The following is a 19687-nucleotide window of genomic DNA, read 5'->3' on the forward strand; positions in this document are numbered from 1 at the left end:
TAATATTCCAGAAAAAACCCTTTGAATTAATAGATTGTGAGCTTCTCTTATACGTTGATTCAATATTTTATTAGCGTATTCTGAATGCTATCATTACAGTTTCACTAAAAGCTAGTTCCACATATGTGAAATCAAGTTACTATTACTACATAATTAAATTCATTTCATGATCTAAATACATGAGTCTTGTAATATACTGTACAGTAGCATTCCTTTATGCATAGCAGAAAATGAAAACGCAATCATGAAAAAATTAAATGTGTAGTCATGTCCACGTCGTAATTTGAATATGTTTCTTAATCTTTTCCAATAGTGACACCATGTGGTCATCATTAAAATTGCACAATATTCCAAAAATTGCGTAATATGCTGTGGCAGAAAGCCTATTCAATCAGTGCTTTTTCATGTACATATCTTGTCTGGCAAACGTGTCTGCAAAAGACAGATCTTAGCACACCGTTCATTTAACAACATTTAATCTACAATAGTTTAAAAATATCCTTTTATGTCACATACTGAAAAATTGCACATAAGGACTATTTTAAAAACAATCTCATCCAACTGACATTAATATAAAAATATCCAGAAAGCCAAAAACAAAGCAAATTGATGCTAGCTTAATAACCAAAAAACATTGTAATGAGTCAGGAAAGGAAGCAACATTTAATTTCTTATTTCCTCATAATACCTTCAAAGACATGAGTTTTAACTAATGAATTTGATCATGGAATGGCTGATATCACAGGTCCTTCATTCTTGAGTACATAAAAAATAGAAAACAAGTCAGTGCCATTTTAAAAATATTAGAATTTGCATCTGAAATTGTAATTTATTTGTCTTTGTTCAGGAATGCAATCTATTGTAACACATAAAAAAGTACTATGCAGACATGAATAACATCACCTTTTCTTATGGCAATACGAGGCTGTATCTTAACTTCTCTGTAATCTGCAATGTTTGTTAGACACAAAATGGGCATACATTTATTTCTAAACACCACCTACATACATGACTCTCAACCAAGAAAATTTACTGTACATATGATGGATCTAGGAACCATATATTCCATTGGGGTCTCCTTAATTATGAAGAACTATCAACAAAGGTGTCCAAGTATGACCTCTGATGGTGTATATTCATACATATGTGACAGTAGTCCTATGCTTTGTCTTGTCTACTGTAGCAGTGCATTGACATAAGGGAATTAAAGATCCTTTCATTTTCTCTATGAAAATAATTGAACACTTTACATACAGTACTTACACAAACCTGCAGGTAATTAACCTACCTTTACTGTATATGTTTGTGTAGAAATACAAAAGGATAAGTTATCCCAAGCAGTGTAACTCTCCTTCTCATTATGTTTTGGAATAACAAGTGACATAAGAAAAACACCAGTATGCAGATCAAACTAAGTATGCCAGTCCTAAATTGAGAACTTTAGTACATCTTTTTGAAAACTTCAGTGTGATCTCTTATTATTTTAGATGTATCTTACAGGTTCATTTTTAGTAAATGAGAAAATGTCACAGTCCTTACATTGATAAGAATGTTCACTTTAACCCCTATACAAAGGTATTTTGAAAAAAAAATTAGCAAAGAGTATATACCTATGGGGGTATACAGTAAAAGATTAATATCTTGCAAGCAAAGAGACTCAAAGGTTGATTGTCCCCTTTCAATATACGGTAACTGAGGCTGCCCACATTTAAAGACTGCTCGCAATGTGCCAATGGCATATACATCAAACCTAGTTGTCAGTAAGGGAAAATATCTCTCGATTTAATGAAACTGCTGTGCAGAAAAGATTTGTGGAAAATCTAGCTTCAGGGTTGCTTCTCATCGACCTGCCAGGCATCATCGCAGCAGGCTATGAAATACATTTTTCTGTTTCACATTTCAATATTCTATAAAGAAATTATAATCCAAAATATATACAATGTATGAAGCAAGTAAAAAAGAAATCAACCAACTAGTAGTTTAAATTCATTTACTTAAATTAAAAAAATGTACAACACAGTTTTTACAATAGACATCATTCTCTTTAAAAACTTTACAGGGAAATTTTGTACATTTCTTATAAATTCCTGCTTCATCATTTGTCTCCAGACACCGGCAACATGGATTACAAATAAGTATTCACAACTCTTTTTAAATTGACTTCAAGAAATGTCATCTTTCATTTTTCATACTGATCAGGAATATTACGAAAATAGCCAACATTTACACACATATAGAACTAATACTTTGTTAACACCAAGAACTACACATATTTATAAAACAATATTGTGCACCTTTCTGGATGGTCATGGCAATCTTTTTTTCCTAAAAAAAACAGAACTGCAGTCTCGTTAAAACAAGAAATCTTGAGTTTTAAAACATAACGGCAGAAGAAAGTGTTCATGTCACATGACATTATCTGTGTTTCAATTCAATTATTAAAGTTCAGTATATAGTATATAAAGTTCAGTTTAACCTTAAATAATGCAAGATCGCCTTACACGTATTCTGTTCTACTATCAGACTTGTATGGCTTAATACCTTTAATAATGTATTCTGTCTTCTTAGTGTCTGTACACAGTACTGTTAGGAACCTTTGACTGAATTAAACAAACGTCAGAAAAGCAAATATTTAATTACATAAAACCATTTTCATTTATACTGTTCATGTATTGTACATGTTTTTTTTAAATTGGCCTGTGAATTGTCTATGACCATTCAGAAAGGACACTGACGTTCACACTGATGTTTCAGTAGAAAAAGATATATAGCCAGTTATCATGCCCCGTTCCACTCATGGGATTCAAACTAGCTTTACTTCTGTAACAGAAGCTGCAAACAGTGGAGCTTAAACAAACCTTCTGTAAACATTTAAGTTTAGGCAGAACATAATCAAGCTGTAACCTAAAGATGAGAATTAGCATTTGGCAAAACTATACCTTTTAAAATACATTCTGTGCTTCTTTAGTATGGTCTTCTACACTGCTTGCATTCTGGGAATACAAAGGCAGTTTCAAGGTTAGTGGTATCAACTAAGTGGTTTTGGGTATGAGCATTAAACAGAACAGCCTTATGTAGACTACAGGTCTTGTTTCCTAGGATCTACAGATTTGAATAAACACATTAATAAGTATCTTTTCTTTTTGCTTTTGTAAATAAACCACAACATACATTTTTTGCAAGGTGATCTAACGAAACTTGGCATATTGTTTAGAATGTGACAATGCTTCCTGCTACCGTGTTCACTCCCTTTGCAGAGACACACAAATGCAAGTCAAGAAAAATCGAAGAGCACCTTGATGTATGCTAGCAAGACCTCCAGTAAAATGGGAATACATTGAAAAGTTAAAAAGTTGAAAAGTTGAAAAGTCACTTATGTACTTGCTGTTTTGGTAATATATACAAATGTGATTGGAATTCTGAAACTGAAAATCTGAAAACAAGCAAATGGCACGATCATAACTTATATGAAACTCTAAAAGAGTACTCATATGTGAAGCACTGCTGAACTGAACTGGCCTGTTCTTGATGCAAAAAAAGGAAAAACGCTTTCAACACACAATTCTGAATACAGGACCACTAAGAATCTGATCACTGTTTAAGAGAGTTCCCGTATTGTTTTTCTTTTCATGACAGCTCTTCCAAGGTATTCTTAATAACCACCACCTGAGCTACTGAGCAAAACATACAGTAAATGACAATGTGAAACTGTCAATAGTGTGGTTACCTGTGCAACAGTACCTACCCATTAATACAACTGCCTTTTAAAACAAAGTGCAAGACCAGCTTTAATACAGAATGGCAATAGCAGTAACTGCCCATAAATGAAGTCAAACCTTTTTCCTCTGACGTTTGTAAGGGACACTATGATGAATTTATTTAATGGGCATTATGTACAGTGCAAGAGGTTAGCAAGTATAGTGGTAGTGCAAGGAAATGTTGTACTATAAAAGTATTTCTCATTTTGATATTCTAGCTGTGGCATTTATTATATGTATGATCTAATTTAAAGTGGGAACCTTTTTAAATGACCTTAAAGGACCTCTTCTAAAACAGAGATGCTACAAGGCATATACAGTAGTTGCACTGCAGAGTGTGCAGTTTCTGCTTCTGTCTTACTGTACTGTAAAACCCTGACTAAACAGAAAGGTCTAATCTAGTAAAGCGTATTTTGAACTGTATATGTAATGTAATTGTAGATTAACAGACACCTCCAACCTACTGAATGACAGTTATAATATAAATGACCAAATATTTTTGCTTTAGTTTTGGCTATTTGTATGAATTGTGTGATGAAAACAGAATCACCCAATGAAAGAAATGTCAAGATGACTAATTAATTTCATCAAGCAAGCACTCTGAAACATTGTTGGACCAATCTGAAATACTTTGTATTCAACAGGCATTGTCAGTTTATGGACCTTTCAGCCATAAAATATTGGTAACACTTTAGTTTAGGAATTTTCCATAAATCATTACATTGTATAAACATTTTAAGAATTGTGCTACAAATCAGTTATACAATATCAGTAATAATGTGCCATTGTAATATATTCATGCTAAGAAAGTGGAATATATATATATGAAGATTCATTCGTAATAACTAGCTATTTCTAGGCATTTAATAGTGCAATAAAATGAAAATTGGTTGTTTATAATAAATTTGCTTTGGTTCAAGTGTCCAGTTAAATAATTTGAATAATATTAGTAGGATCCACTGGAACAATTCTACAAAAATAAGCTGTGAATTATCATCAGCATTTCAATTGGTATGTTTTCATCTTTTGGTATTAAAGAAGGCATTCCAATAATCATGGAGTGAAATGTTTTAATACAAAAAGAAAAAGTAATAAATATTTCACATTTTTTAAAATGACTGGGTTCACACAAGCCGATCTGTTGTTCGTATCCAACTATACCAGGTTCCCAAACAAAAGTGTTTCCAAAATATACATGGCTGATAAACTGCAATTTTAAATGCAAGTTTAAAAAGGCTATAATTTGTCTTGCCCAAGTGAATCCTAAATTCTATTTTCTCACACTTTCAAAGCACTTGTAAACAAATGCTAAAAGTGCTTCCTGTGCAAGGCTTGCAGTGATAATTACAGTTAATTAAAAATGAAGAAATTAAACAGGCAAGTACAAAATACACAATCTGTACAATACAAATCTCCACAACCTGAAAAAAAAGTATTGCAAAGCAGGCAAAGGAGATCCTGCCCCCTCCCACAATCACAGAGGAAATTAGTATGTTCTGCACTCAGGCTGCTAGGTTTCATTGTTGGATGCTGATGACATTATTTTCATGTACTGGGTGAAAATTGTCTCAAAGGCCTCATCTCTGTGAATCATGGCACCAAACACGAGTGGCTACAGGAAAATGAGAAAAGAAAGGATTAGTCACATTTTTTTATTTGATATTTTTATTTTTATTTATTTTTTCACATGCAACTGCTTAACAAAAAAATCCTATTCGTTTGTACAGGTTAATTTCACGCTGAATGAAAAGAACTGTTTTTAATAAGTAGAAGCTGAAAAATACTTATCAATTGTGGAGTCTTTTAAATGTTATTTTACTCATTCTCATATTTTCTTTTTGTCCTCCTTACCCACCCCTTTACCTCATATTTCATAAGAGTATATGAATGGTTGCAAATGAGAGAAGGCTATAAAACCCTTCTAGCCAGTTTGGTAGCTAGTATCTAATAGAACTAATCCAGCTGTTTCTTGAAAAAAGCAGAGGTGCTTCCTGTTCTCAATTTTAATACTACTTTCATATGGTTTTCCACTGTCAGAGATTAATGGTAAAAGTGGAAGTATCCAGATTAAATAATATGCAAACTGAATCACGTACTAGCATCACTTCTCTTCCTTGTAAACATAAATAGTCCCCGGTTGAGCTTCATGGTTTTTTTTTTTCTGAAGATGTCCTCAGCTTTGACTTTGTTAATCCTGTGAGTAATCTAAATACTTGTGTCAGATTTCTTTGTAGTCTTCTCTGTTCAAGTTCAATTCCTTCAGCCCGTCAATGCAGGGCATGCTCTTAAACCCAAAAAGCATCCGGTTGTTCTTTTCTGGAGTGATTTCAGAGCAGGTATATCTTTTCTATAATGTGGTGAACATAGCTGTGCACAATATTCTAAATAAGGCCTTACTCGTACATTTGTACATCTCTTCAATTTAATTCTACACTTTTGAATATGCATTCTACTATTCTGTTTAGCTATATCATTATTTTCCTAAGTTATCTAGAAGATATAGAGTATTTGCCAACATAAACACAACATTCATATTCATTAGTTCACCACTTTTAACTCAGTGCTCCCCGTTTTGTATTTACGTAGGTTTTTTTTTACTATTCCCGTACAAAAGCTTTACATTTGTTTACATTTAATAACATCTGTCAGGTGTTTGCCCAGTTTGCTATTTTATCTAATTTGTTTTGAATTTTACTTGCTGCTTCTATAGTGTTTGCTAATCTGGATCACTGATTGAAAAACAGGAGAGCAGTGTCTCTAGTACAGATCCCTGTGGTACTCCACTAATTGCATCACCCCAGTAAAAGTTCCTTATTTTTACTATTTTCTGTTAACTAATTCTTAGTTCAAACACACATTTCCCCAAATGCCAGATGTGTAATTTGATAATCTTTTATGAGGAATTTCATAAAAAGCCTTCTGTAAATTTAAACACACCATATCAAATGTTGAATGAGTGTCCATTACTGTTGATGCCTGTACCAATAACTCCAACAGGATGGCTAGGCTAAATCCATGTTGACTATTCCCTAGGATGTTATTTACATTATGGTGATTGTACAGTTTAGTTTTAATAATCGTTTCCATAACATTACATGTAAAAGAAGTGATAAGATAATTACTTCAAACGATTACAGGTTAATCCCACATTGAAAAGTAGAAAGATATAATACAATGTTTCAACTAATGAAGCTTCTTCAGGAGTGAGAGAGAGTGAGAAAGGTAGCAGGGATATAAAAGCACAAAAGGACAAAGAACAAAGTATTTGAAAATGGACACAGAGCAGGTGTGAGTGTCTAAATGAAAGGAAACTGGAGGAGAGGTGTGGAAATCAAAAAATATTTTAAAATCTAAAAATGTGTTGTCACGTGACCTTTAGGGTATCTCCAGGATGCTCCACATGTTAGCAAAGCATATCACTAGACCATTTCCTTTATTAAGTATTAAATAGGTTGTACACATGGTGTGGAAAATATGTTTTTTACAGCTTTGTCATTTACAGCTGCTTTAATTATATCAAACATTCCTGCTAAAATTACCACCTCTTTCAGCCTTTGTGATTATGTCTGGGCAGTACACACACCTCCCTTACACCTTCACTAACCTTACAGTGCAATGTAAATATTTATTCTCTAGAAACAAAATTAAATTATTGTCTATATTACATGCTATCTGGCAAATAAATTCTTATGCCAACAGAAAATGGTATTCACCTAGCTTGTGTAATTTCTGCTTTCTGTCTCAGTACCCCTGCACATGAAGAAGGCTGAACAGCCAAAATGTTTTTTTTCTTTTCAGCATGGAATTAACATCTATTTATTCCTTTGAAAAGTGAACTGTATGCTATTTTACTTGTTTTTCTATAAATATTGTCACAAGTAGGGAACATTTTTGCTTAAAACTACTTATTACATTACATATTATCGTTAAAACTATATATTTATAAAACAGATCCATTATCTGCTTGGCGTTTTTAACTTCAGAGACAATTATTTTGCACATTATTTTATTAGAGTAACAAAATGTGACCAATATTATCATACATAGTCCCTTATCAATCTAACACTTGATGTCTGAAATCATGGCACAATAAATCAGAATTTATATTACCTTATTTACACATTGTAGTACACAACCACCAAGTAAAAAATAAATGCACAAAGCTTCTGAAAAGTAATTACAAATGAAAATCAATAAACATGGGTAGGATAAGTGTATGAAGCAGTTACCTTCTGTGTGGATGGTGTTGCTATTGAAATACCCATTCCTGATCCTGGCAAAACAGACAGCACTTTGTACTAGAATGAAAAAAAGAATGCAATTTGAAAAATAGACAAAAATGTTTTCAAAGTATGACTGATAATGTGTCATTATCTGATGTTTCATGACCGGTAGTCCTTATTTATTTAAACTTATTTTCTTTCAGCGTTTTTGTATTCAGATGAAAACACATCATTATCAGTCCTTACATCTTACCCATCACTCAAATATTTTCAATAATAAATATGTCCATTGATTAATGGACAAAATTAGGTTCAAGGTCTAAAAATAGTCACTACTTTCTCAAGTAACAAAACAAATAACAGATCTTTGTAAATTGGCTGTTTTAAAAAAATCATGACAATATTAATACTTTAAAATTCTTAATCCCATGTAATTTAATTTACAAAAATTGTCCTTTAGAAAAAGTTAAATATTACATAAAATTGTTTCTTTTTTTCACTATACAAATAGGTGGAAAATGCTATTATAAATTAAAAACACTACAGACAACATCCATATATAATGTATAAAATGCAAAAAGAAGCTTAAATGTACCTTTTGAATATCTGTTATGTCATTTAGTTTTATCACCTTATTTTTCTTAGATGAACCTGACTTGGAGCTTTCAAAACAGAGATAACTAGAGAAAAAGAAAATCAAACAATAATCAAAGGAAGTATGTAAAATGGGGGATATTGCACAAAAATGTTCTTTTGACATTAAGACCAAAAGGCAAAAAGATACTCCTGATTGCTGCCCATGAAATCATCAATCAGACCTAGGATTTATTCAACATTTATTCTGATGCAGAAAGCATGCAATGTGAATATTAAATGAATACAAAAATTAAACTCCATAAAGAAATAAGTATACATAATACCTTAGATCAATAATAAACAGGTCAAAAACACCAGGTTTCTTAAAAATACAACAAATTCAATATGGAGAATGCATAACAATGTAAACATAACTGCATATACAGTATACAGTAAAGGAACTACAAGAGTACATATAAGCAATAAACATAATTTAGTTTTAATACTAATCGCTATGAAAATGTATTATTGCATTCCTTAAATATTAAGAGTATAATACTGTAAATTATAAACAATACAGAACAGAATTTAACAATGGACATTACGGTAATTCTACTTTGGACTTTTAATTGAATGTCTCTGCTCACAAACAATCCAAGAGTCCTGCCTTTGTGGACTGCTCTTTCCATCACTCTGTACCACCTAAATCTCATGTCCAGTCAGAACGAGCTACAGTACTTTTGAACAGCATGGCAGCACAATCTCTAACCACCTTAAGATCTCTAGCTTAAAACCTCAACCATTTCCATCTCACTGCAAAACCATAAGCTTTCCAGCCTATGAAATGTCATCACCAGTTCAAACTCCTTTTTTCTGCAGCATGATTCCTGTTCAAGCAAACTGTATTCCTAGACCTGGTCTGCTGCAGTTGCCCAATAGTGTATCTCACATTGTACCTTTGTTTGCTATGTAATAGGGTGCATGAGGTTTTTGTGTGGCAGTCTGCTTACTACTGTATCAAATAATTTCTTTACTGTTACTTTTGAGATTATAATGTTCCTTTACAAATAATATAATGACACCACTAACAAGATAACACAAAATAAAAGGAGGAATTATTTCTTTAACATTCCCTCTAGGCATTTGTGACTTAACTTTACTGGGACAGCTTAGCTGTAGTTCCCCACTGGCAAGGGTTCATGTATTTAAAAACCTTTCTATAAATGATATACAGTACTGTGTGTTTTCCGTCACTGACTCTCCCCACTCTGAAATGCAGCTATTTGAGCCCTGAGTGTCTGGAGTGTGACTACTGAGTCAGGATCTGAAGATACCAGCAGCTGACCTTTCAAATGTAGTGTGACTACACTCTTACTCTTACAGGGTAGAAAAGCAGGAGTCTTAGTGAAACAGGGTGGTAATAACAAAGAACAAGAAGCATCAATGGGAATCCACAAAAGTAGTGTTAAAAGGAATCCAAATTGGTGATGAATTAACAATCCTTTATGTAAAAGCCAAATTTATTGTTGTTAAAATTTATTAACAATACAATAATGGCTATGTGGAGATTATCGTCCTAGATTAGCTATGTATAGTCTGGTCACTCAGAAAAAGCCAATCATTTACAGATTTAATTCTAAAATGTACTAATTGTATAGAAATTTTACTTACTTTTCTGTTACATACAGCACTCCATTCCGAATATAGTCAGTGGGCATCTTCCTGTCTCTGTTTATCAAGCAGCACCGCCAACCATTTTCACAGGCTTTCAAATATAAAACAAAATACTGACTTTATTATAGGAAAACTACATTATATTAAAGTATGGTAATTTTCTTTAATATTACAGATAATCTAATGCAATCCCATATTTAGACGAATTAATGGTTTGTAACACATCTGAAAGATAGAAATACACTATTATGCAAACATGTTACAGTTATGACCAATTTTGGGAACAGTGCTGAATTTAATTGTCAATTAATAATGAAAGGAGACAACAGGATAGAAAGTTAAACAAAATGTTTACAGAGCAAAATAAAACAAATATTATCCACACATTGGTTGGGGACTACGAGAGCTAATTTGAGCAGCTACTGAGAAAATGACCACAAGTACACAGAGACTGGTTTCACCACGCAGTTATGGCAATGTTTTAAAAGAGAACTGTGTGTGACACAATCACATAATGTGGAAACAGCATGGATTATCTGTGAAAGACTATTTTTAGAATCACTATATTGTAGTAATTTAGTTTTAGGAATCAATGAGCCAAGGGTCAGTGTAGAATGCTAGATGTTCATAGCTATGGAAAAACTATAACTTTTATTCCTTTGTCCTAACATCAGAGAAACAAATGTAAAACAAAACAAGGTGTGTGAAATTCAAATTGAGCTGTTAATAAAATTCAATTAAGTTACTCATACCACAGATTTAAATAAAATATGAGATAAATCATTTAACATGTTTTAAATTAGATTACCACCTCATAAATTGTCCTTTGGAGATGATCAAAGTACTCTGAATTGAACTGAATAAAGAATAATGAACTTCAATGAGAAACACATAATATTTAATGGATTAAGCCCATCAATTAATCTTTTTTGACATTTTTAATACAGTCAAAAATTATTAGGTCAGCAGGCAAAATATCCAAAATTCTGATAAAGGGATGACAAATGAAAGACTATTTTAATGTTTCTCCCAACATGTTACTGAAATTTAAGAAATTATTTGCTGTGTTTCTATTCCTTCCCAACTGCATGTCCACAACATTCTGCTGCAGTCTCAGGACGATAAGGTTTGATGGAGTGATGAGACAAGAAAGGGAAAATAAGAGGAGAGATTAAGTAAAACTTTCTTATTAGTTACATACCAGGCAGAGGGCGTTCTGTGTCTGCTAAATTAAAGATTTCATGGAATGCGCCTTTTTTGGTGCTGTGTGATCGCCCACCTTCTTCTTCTCGATTGATCCCACATGGTGCATTGGTTCCCAGACTGCTTCTGGATGCAACTGGTTGAACCTATAAAACAAAAGAGAGCCAGGAATTCTAATTAGCAAATGAAAAAAACAATTAAAAAGCCACACAGTAGTGGGTCGATGCAACAGAAGAAATGGTTAATTTTTCTGGTAAACTCACTTATTATTACCTAGAAAGCTAAACGTTTTTAAATGATTTAAAAGCCAAATATTTTTTAAATGAAACAGCAGACATGTGAACACAATCCCTTGTTGCAGAGAGAATTGTTGATAGATCATTTCTTTCTAAACAGAACCTTTTAAATTGGCACAGAGGCTATGCAAATACTTTGATTCTTTTTTTTGTCTCTGAGAATATGCATTGCCACTAGTTTTTAATTTCATGCAAAGCACAATGCAAACTTGCAATACAAGTTTGTATTCAGCTCATTTACGTATGTAGCATTTCAACAAAGTTAGAGAGTATTCTTTTTTTCTGTATTATGATCAATTAGAATAATAGATTTAGAAATGTATTTCAAACACTTCAAATTGTGACTTCAAAGTTAGTCTCAACAAAAATCAGTAATGCCAAGAGCATGACGGTTATTAAAAATGATTCTGTATCTCATAACCCTTTGAGAGTATATGATGGGAAAAGTAGGTACAAAGGGTTATGTGATATTACTTAAAATGACATCTTAAGGCACACAAAAACAAAAAATGATGTCAAATAATAAATGTATTTGAAGAAACAGAACCCTTTCCTACTATTTACTAAGAACAAAAACAACATCTTATATTAGGAACAGAATGTAAACAGCAGAAAGAAAATGTGTCTTGGGACAAAATCTTTGAAAACGGTTTAAAAATATGAAGAAACTTTTTCCTCTTTGGCAAACATTACATTTGCTGTTTTTCCCATTTCAGAGTCCAGAGATGTCATAGAGTTCAAAAAGGGCTGGTGTGAAATATCGCGTCATGCTCTTGTAGTTTTTGTTGACTGGTAATCTTAATCTGTCAATGAACCAAAGTAACAGATCTAACAACAAATGTATTTACATTGCACGTTTGTGTTCATACAAGTTTTATGTTTGAACCATTTGCTGTCAAATAAAAGCCATCCGCAAAGCCTGCCAAACAGAATCAAACCAGTGCAAACATTTTCCAACAAAGGGTCCATGCTGAAGAAAAGATGGTATATAGCACTTGGGAACACCAATCTGTTGTGTAAAGTTGTACTGTTAATGTTATCAGAACTTTTTGTATCTTAACATTCTAAAACAACATAGGTTAGACTAACACATTAAAACTAAACACCTAATATTTTGTACTTAAGAAAGTGTCAGAAAAAGTGCTGAGACCCTGGGGCAAAAACTTCCATTAATGCTAATTATTACTGAATATGGCTACAGGAGCATGTGCCTTTGGAGTCACAATGTGACATCACAGTTTGTTTTCAGAAGACATGCAACATCAAAACAACATGTCAAATTAGTCATTTGACTTTATTCATGTTTCACCATCTTAATAATGAAAATAAAGATTTTAAAGATCTCTTAGCTCGAATATTCTCTTTTGTCTTTTAAAATTTAAGAATCTTTCTCATTATATTACTCATCATACTAAGTGTTTTAAGTCTACTGTATCAGTTGAAAAGGCTGAAAAATGACTGTATCTTCAGGAGAGTTACAACAAAAGTCGTTCTTAAAGCATTTTTAATTTAGTCAGTTAAGGATGATATCATTAGCTACTGTAGTTACACACGGAAAATAAAATGGTTTAGGAGATAAACTGACATCTAATAAAGATTATTAAAATGATTATTTAATTATTCAGATAAATACATCTCTGATGTTTCAGAAGAAGACAGATAACATAGCTTCTCAACATACCAGAATTTGGCTTGAATTTATTTCAATTAAAGTACAGTAGAAAGAGAAAGGAGACCTGAGTACAGTAGTGGAAAGGGGTTACTTTGGAATAAAGTTCACATTACTCAGCATGAGAATAACTAAACAGGGCTATATAGAGAATGTGTCAGTCCTTTAATTGGTGTGACTAATATGCTTGCGCACCACTGCCACCAAGAAAAAAAAAATAACGTCACCTAATAACATTATGATTATTACGTGTTTACCTGAACTTTACGACATTATTATGTGATTATAATTTGATTTTATGAAGAAACTACATTACATTTTGCAATCACACCACCATACAGCTCAACTATGACGATACTGATACAGCTCAACTAGTCCTTTCACTTTAGTGTTTGTGAGGATGTCCAAAGCTGCTGAATTAGTAAATTCAACTGGGATTTACCCATGAGGAAATCTTGCATGTTTAAATGTATAGCAACAGAACCATTAAAAGCATACGGACACTCAAACGTCCATAAACAAGAAAGGCTCTATCAAAGAAATCACTATTACTGGATGTGGCACTTTACCTCCAACTATTATGTAATAATGTCATATAAATCCATACGATAATCATTATGTAATTAAGTGATACATGTTAAACATTTTTTTTCTTGGTGACAACAATGCTCTTCCATAAATTAACAACTTTTAATCCCTTAAGAAGTTAAATATGACATGCCATCCATTGTCATGGACGTGTTAAATCTTGTACTTAAACATTTTAATATATATCTATATTATTGTACGCTGAACTATAATGCATCTTTGTTGAATTCATTAGTAGTCACATGTGATTCCCAAAAGCTGACAACTGTGAACGCATAGACCTTTCCTGTACATGTTCACAAAGGTCTCATTACAAACAATTTAGTTTAGAATGCATTAACAAAACTATTAACCTTTTAGTTTTCCAAACGTTTCTGCAAAATGACCTTGAAGACCAAACCACTGAGCACATCCTGTTTATATAATGCTGTACTTGCACTTGTGGTGCACAGATAATATCTTAAAAAAAGACTTAAGGCTTATATATATAAGCCCTAATTCTCTACAGTACACCATTCTCATGACATTTTTACAAAAGCTACACCACAATAACCTCTCACCTCCTCAAAAGCTCCATTCCTCACTCCAAGAGGAGATGATAACAATGAACTTCCTTGCACTGAACAAATAAGATATGGTAATTATAGTATTTGTCAGGTTCCAGTTTACTTAATTATTTTTGAGTTACGAAGGATAAAGTAATGCTATCATAGTAGTTAATTCCTCTGATTTCAACAAGACCCCCTGGTTACAGTTTGGCAGTAAAGACAAAAAAGAATCCTGGTTATAAAGGAACAAGCAGAGGTAAATTCCACACTGAAAAGTAAAAAGAAAACATAATAACTGCCAGCAGCCATATCGCGCTGCAACTTACAACTGAGTTGAACCTTAGAAAAAACTAAGGCTGCTGCTGAAAGAGGTATTCGAGGGGCCAGCAGGGTGCACTCCCCCTGTGGCAGGGACATTATATTGTAAAAAGGTAAGGTCCTTTGGATGAAACGTAAAACCGAAGTGCTGACTCTTTGTGGTCATCAAAAATCCCAGGGTGTTTCTCAAAAAGAGTAGTAGTTTTATCCCAGCGTCCTGGTCAAATTTCTCATTGGCCTTTACCGATCATGGCCTCCTAATAATCCCCATCTATGAACTGGCTTCATCACTCTGTTCTCCTCCCCACTAATAGCTGATGTGTGGTGAGCGTTCTGGCGCACTATGGCTGCCGTCGCATCATCCAGGTAGAATGCGGCACATAAGTGGTGGTGGAGGGGAGTCCCTATTACCTCTAAATTGCTTTGAGTGGAGTGTCCAGAAAAATGCTATATAAGTGTAAGGAATTAATTAACAACAACATTTTGGCTGTGAAACAAAACCTAGAAAAACACTGTCTTTTCTTTCTACTTTTTAGCATGGAATTAACCTGTTCTTTTGCAGCTCGCATGCCGATGAAGCTTCCCCACCCAAACCTGCTCTGCATGCTCTTGATAATATCTGCTACAATAAAAATTGAAACCAGATACTTTAAGGTTACACATTAAGGTTACCCAACACACTTAGTAAAATGTGATTTCAAGCCGTAAAAAGAAAAATGATCAGAAAACCGATGTCAAAGTTTAGGTTCGTAGACATTAGGGTATTTTCTGCATGATGACTGCAGCTCATAAATACCATGACTTCACTCCTTAACATCACCAAGTCCTGAACAATATAAATGCAGGGTAACTTGTTTGACAACCACTACAAATTCCTATTACTCAGAATATTCTTGGATTATGTTCAATATTTAAAATGTTGTATTTGCTCAAAATACCATCTAGGATGTTATTGCTTTCTCTTTGTTCAATCTGTATGGATTTTGTTGTAGACTGGACATTAACTACCAAGAAGCACAAACAAAAATATATCATAAGGCTTGACAGTAAACCACATCATTGTTTGATTAATTAAACAGCATTGTATAATTTGTAATTCATTTCAACCATTTTTGCAATTGCTCATATAGGCTTCATGAACAGGTTTTGTATTTGGCTATAGTGCCATTAAATATATTTATGTTCAAACAAGTTCTCATTTGGGGGGATTTATTAGAATTCATTTATTTATTAAATACAGTGTTTCATTTTGAAATGTATACTTTAATAATTTGTAATACTTTACAATAATGGTAAATCAGCACTGTAAAATTTCCAAACTGGTCATGGATGTGAACTTTTCTGACTGTCAATTATTTGAACACCAACAAACCTCATAAATATGGGATATCATATACCTGTATACTGGATAATTTATAAGGATTTATACTAGACATGTTAGACAAATCTTTCGTTACCAATGTAATTGGTATGTGTAAACGTGATGTGCGATACAAACTGATGGTGCTAGTATTTGTAGAAATAAACCTCATAAATACTAGAAAACAGATGGTTAAATAATGAAAAATGTCTAGCCACAAGATAATTGATATTACTTTTGAGTTCACTAATACCCATCTTTATCATTTTTGTACCCACATAAACTAATTTACCTGGCAACTTCAACATTTTAATGACCCTAACTAGCATGTAATCTTCCTGTTTATAGGTTTTTTTAGTACCTAAGTTGTGTACATGTGAGGATTGTATTATTGAAATGATTGCAATTTAAATGTGGGCAATTACCTGACGAAAACAACTGAAATCACGGAATGCCAACTAATGCTTTACATTACAATAGTTTCTCAGACTCTGATGAGACATAACCCTTGACTGTCTTATTTAAAATACGAGCTGATCAGTGTTTTTAAAATCAACTTTCAATATCCTCTCTCCCTTTTGTGTTATTTTGTAAGCGGAGAATCCAGAGTATTTTGACACTGTGCATTAATCCATTTTCAGGCTGCTTGTCCTGGTGAGGATTGTGGCTAAAACATTTAGGATTTTTCTGTTATCTTCAATCGAATTATATCTTTCCAATTTAAACTGTTTAATTTATTAGGATTTATGCTAGATGAGCTAGACAAAACTTTTGTTACCAAAGTAACTGACACAGTGGGTACAGAGTCACCACCCCCTTTCAGAATTTGTACCTTTTGTTGTATGACACTCTGAAAATAAAAACAAATTAAATTAGCCTTGTTCCATTTTTATTTACACACAGTATACCTTATCTTATCCAAGTGAAAATCAAATTATAAAACATTCTGAAAAATAATTAATATTACAACAGTAAAATACCTTATTTGGATAAGTGAACACTCCCCTTATACAGTAACTGCATTTGTAAACTTGCTCAGGTATAACCAATCACCTTACACATCACACAACAAACTAATTGGCTCCCACCTGTGATCAATTGTGGTGATTTTGATTAGCTCAGAATAAAAGCAGCTGTTTCTAGAGGATTCCACTGTTTGGAAGTGCAGTTCAAAGTAAATAATCCACTAAGGCGCATTCAAAAGAACTTCAAGATAAAGTTGTGGAAAGGCACAAGTCAGGAGATGGGTATAAAAAGATTTCAAAGGCTTTAAGTATACCATGAAGCACAGTCAAGACTATCATTAAGAAGTGGAAGGCGTATGGCACCACCCAGACCTTGCCTAGATCAGGCTGTCCCTCCAAACTGGATGACCGAGCAAGAAGGAGACTGATCAGAGTGGCTACCAAGATGCCGATGGCAACTTTGAATGAGCTACAGGCCTTTATGGCAACAACTGGTTATTGTGTGCATGTGACAACACTATCACAAACGTTCCACAAATCTGGCCTGTATGGGAGGGTGGCAAGAAAAAAGCAACATCAAATCTCGTTTATGTTTTGCTTAAAGGTGCTGTGGTCAGATGAGACCAATATCGAACTTTTTGGCCGGAATGCAAAACAGTAAGTCTGGCGAAAACCCAATACATCCAAAGAACACCCTTCCTACAGTAAAGCACAGTGATGGCAGCATCCTGTTGTGGGGGTATTTCACTTCAGCTGGGACTAGGGCACTTGTCAGGATAGAAGGGAAGATGGATGGTGCAAAATACAGGCAAATTCTTGAAGAAAACCTGCAGCCCTCAGCCAGGAAGATGAAAATGGGAAGATGCTTCACCTTTCAACATGACAATGACCCAAAGCACACCACCAAGGCAACCGTACAGTGGCTTAAGAACAGGAAGGTGAATGTCCTTGAGTGGCCTAGTCAGAGCCCCAACCTAAATCCCATTGGAAATCTTTGGAATGACTTGAAGAGGGCAGTCCATCAACAGTCACCACGCAGTTTGACTGAGCTTGAACAATTCTGTAAGGAGGAATGGGCAAATATTCCTCCCTCTAGGTGTGCAAAGTTGGTAGCGATGTATCCAAACAGACTCAAGGCTGTAATTCAAGCAAAAGGTGCTTCCACCAAGTATTAACTCAGGGGGGAATTCTCTAATCCAACCCAGTTACTCTTGTTTTTTCTTTTTTCAGAAATTTTGCTTTCTTTTTTCACTTGGATGTTGCAAGGTACAATTTGTAAATAAAACTGGAAAAAGTCAGATTTTATTTTCTTATTTTTGAGCTTTAGGGCAACAAAAGGTGAACATTTTGAAAGGGGATGGTGACTTTCTATACCCACTGTATGTGTAAATGTGATGTGTGATACAAATTGATGGTGTAATTATTTGTAGAAAGTTTGTTTGAGGGCTTGGAATACTGTTTTAATCAATTATTCTATTCAGCAGGGAATAAACACTTGGTGTTGATATTGTTCAATTGATTGGTGGTTCTAATATACAGTACCGCAACAGTACTGCTGTTTTGTGATGTTATTTAAATGTGTTCCATTGCTCTTGTGCAAGGATGCAGAAGCATAGACGGAGTCTGTTTGCTCTACTCCATGAATAGCAAAAATAATTATTTTTTTAAATGTAGAGATTAACAAAGAAATTTCATATTTTAATATCTGAATAAATGTAGTCCAGTCTGTGAGCCTGGTTTTGTGTTGCCTTAATTCACATGCATCACTTTACAAAATGCTAATGCAGCCTTATAGACAGAGTGTGTAAGAAAAGTATCTGTTGTGAGGTGATACCAGATGCATTTGGTTACAATACAACGGTTACAGTAGTACTGTATGTACAGTATCTAGTAAAAAAGATTTGGCTTTTTTTACTAGATTTATTATGAGTAAAATAGTATTATGAGCAAATACCACAATGCCACCAATCTGTTATACTGTTGATAGGGTTTAGGAAAACAAAAACATTAATAACAAATTAATAAATTATATTATTAAAGTAAAAGAAGTTTCATATGAATGATTAGAAAATAAAAACATGGAGAAACATTACATTCTAAGATCTGAGCAACAGTATATTTCACCCTTTGTTAGTATATTCCAGCCATAAAAGTTACAGAGGCACAATTTTATTCAACCTATTTTACATGGATGTTAGGTTGGATAGCTGTATTTCTACTGGGAATAGAATGCTGGTAATAATACTTTCATGAAAATGGATAAAAATGTCACCACATGGAACACCATAAAAACAATGAATGGTTAAAGACACCAAAGAAATGCACATCGATCCCTAGGGTGTGATTCAGACTTAGGGATACTGCTGTGCTGCTTTTGGTTCATTTTACAATGACTTGTTTTAAGTCACATTTTACACAGTCAGTGTGAAAACACATGGGACACATTTTGATCCATAAAAACATACACTACACACTACCTGAATTTCTAATTTCTATTACACATGACATG

The 19687-nt window shown here is 33.5% G+C and overlaps 1 protein-coding gene across 3 annotated transcripts in view; it reads right to left on the reverse strand.

Moving 5' to 3' along the window:
* Positions 1-1973: 1973 nt before the first annotated feature.
* gramd4a (GRAM domain containing 4a) overlaps positions 1974-19687 on the reverse strand; it is a 76378-nt gene continuing 58664 nt past the window's right edge. For all 3 annotated transcript variants that reach the window (XM_088923737.1, XM_088923739.1, XM_088923738.1), the window contains 5 exons: positions 11433-11580; positions 10229-10322; positions 8577-8661; positions 7988-8056; positions 1974-5370 (listed from right to left, as the gene is read on the reverse strand). In XM_088923737.1, the coding sequence (XP_088779863.1) occupies positions 5269-5370; positions 7988-8056; positions 8577-8661; positions 10229-10322; positions 11433-11580 (498 nt within the window). In that variant the 3' untranslated portion in view covers positions 1974-5268. The remainder of the gene's footprint in view (positions 5371-7987; positions 8057-8576; positions 8662-10228; positions 10323-11432; positions 11581-19687) is intronic.

The sequence above is a fragment of the Atractosteus spatula genome, chromosome 8 (assembly GCF_055471065.1).
Source record: "Atractosteus spatula isolate fAtrSpa1 chromosome 8, fAtrSpa1.hap1, whole genome shotgun sequence".
Classification (NCBI taxonomy): Eukaryota; Metazoa; Chordata; class Actinopteri; order Semionotiformes; family Lepisosteidae; genus Atractosteus; species Atractosteus spatula.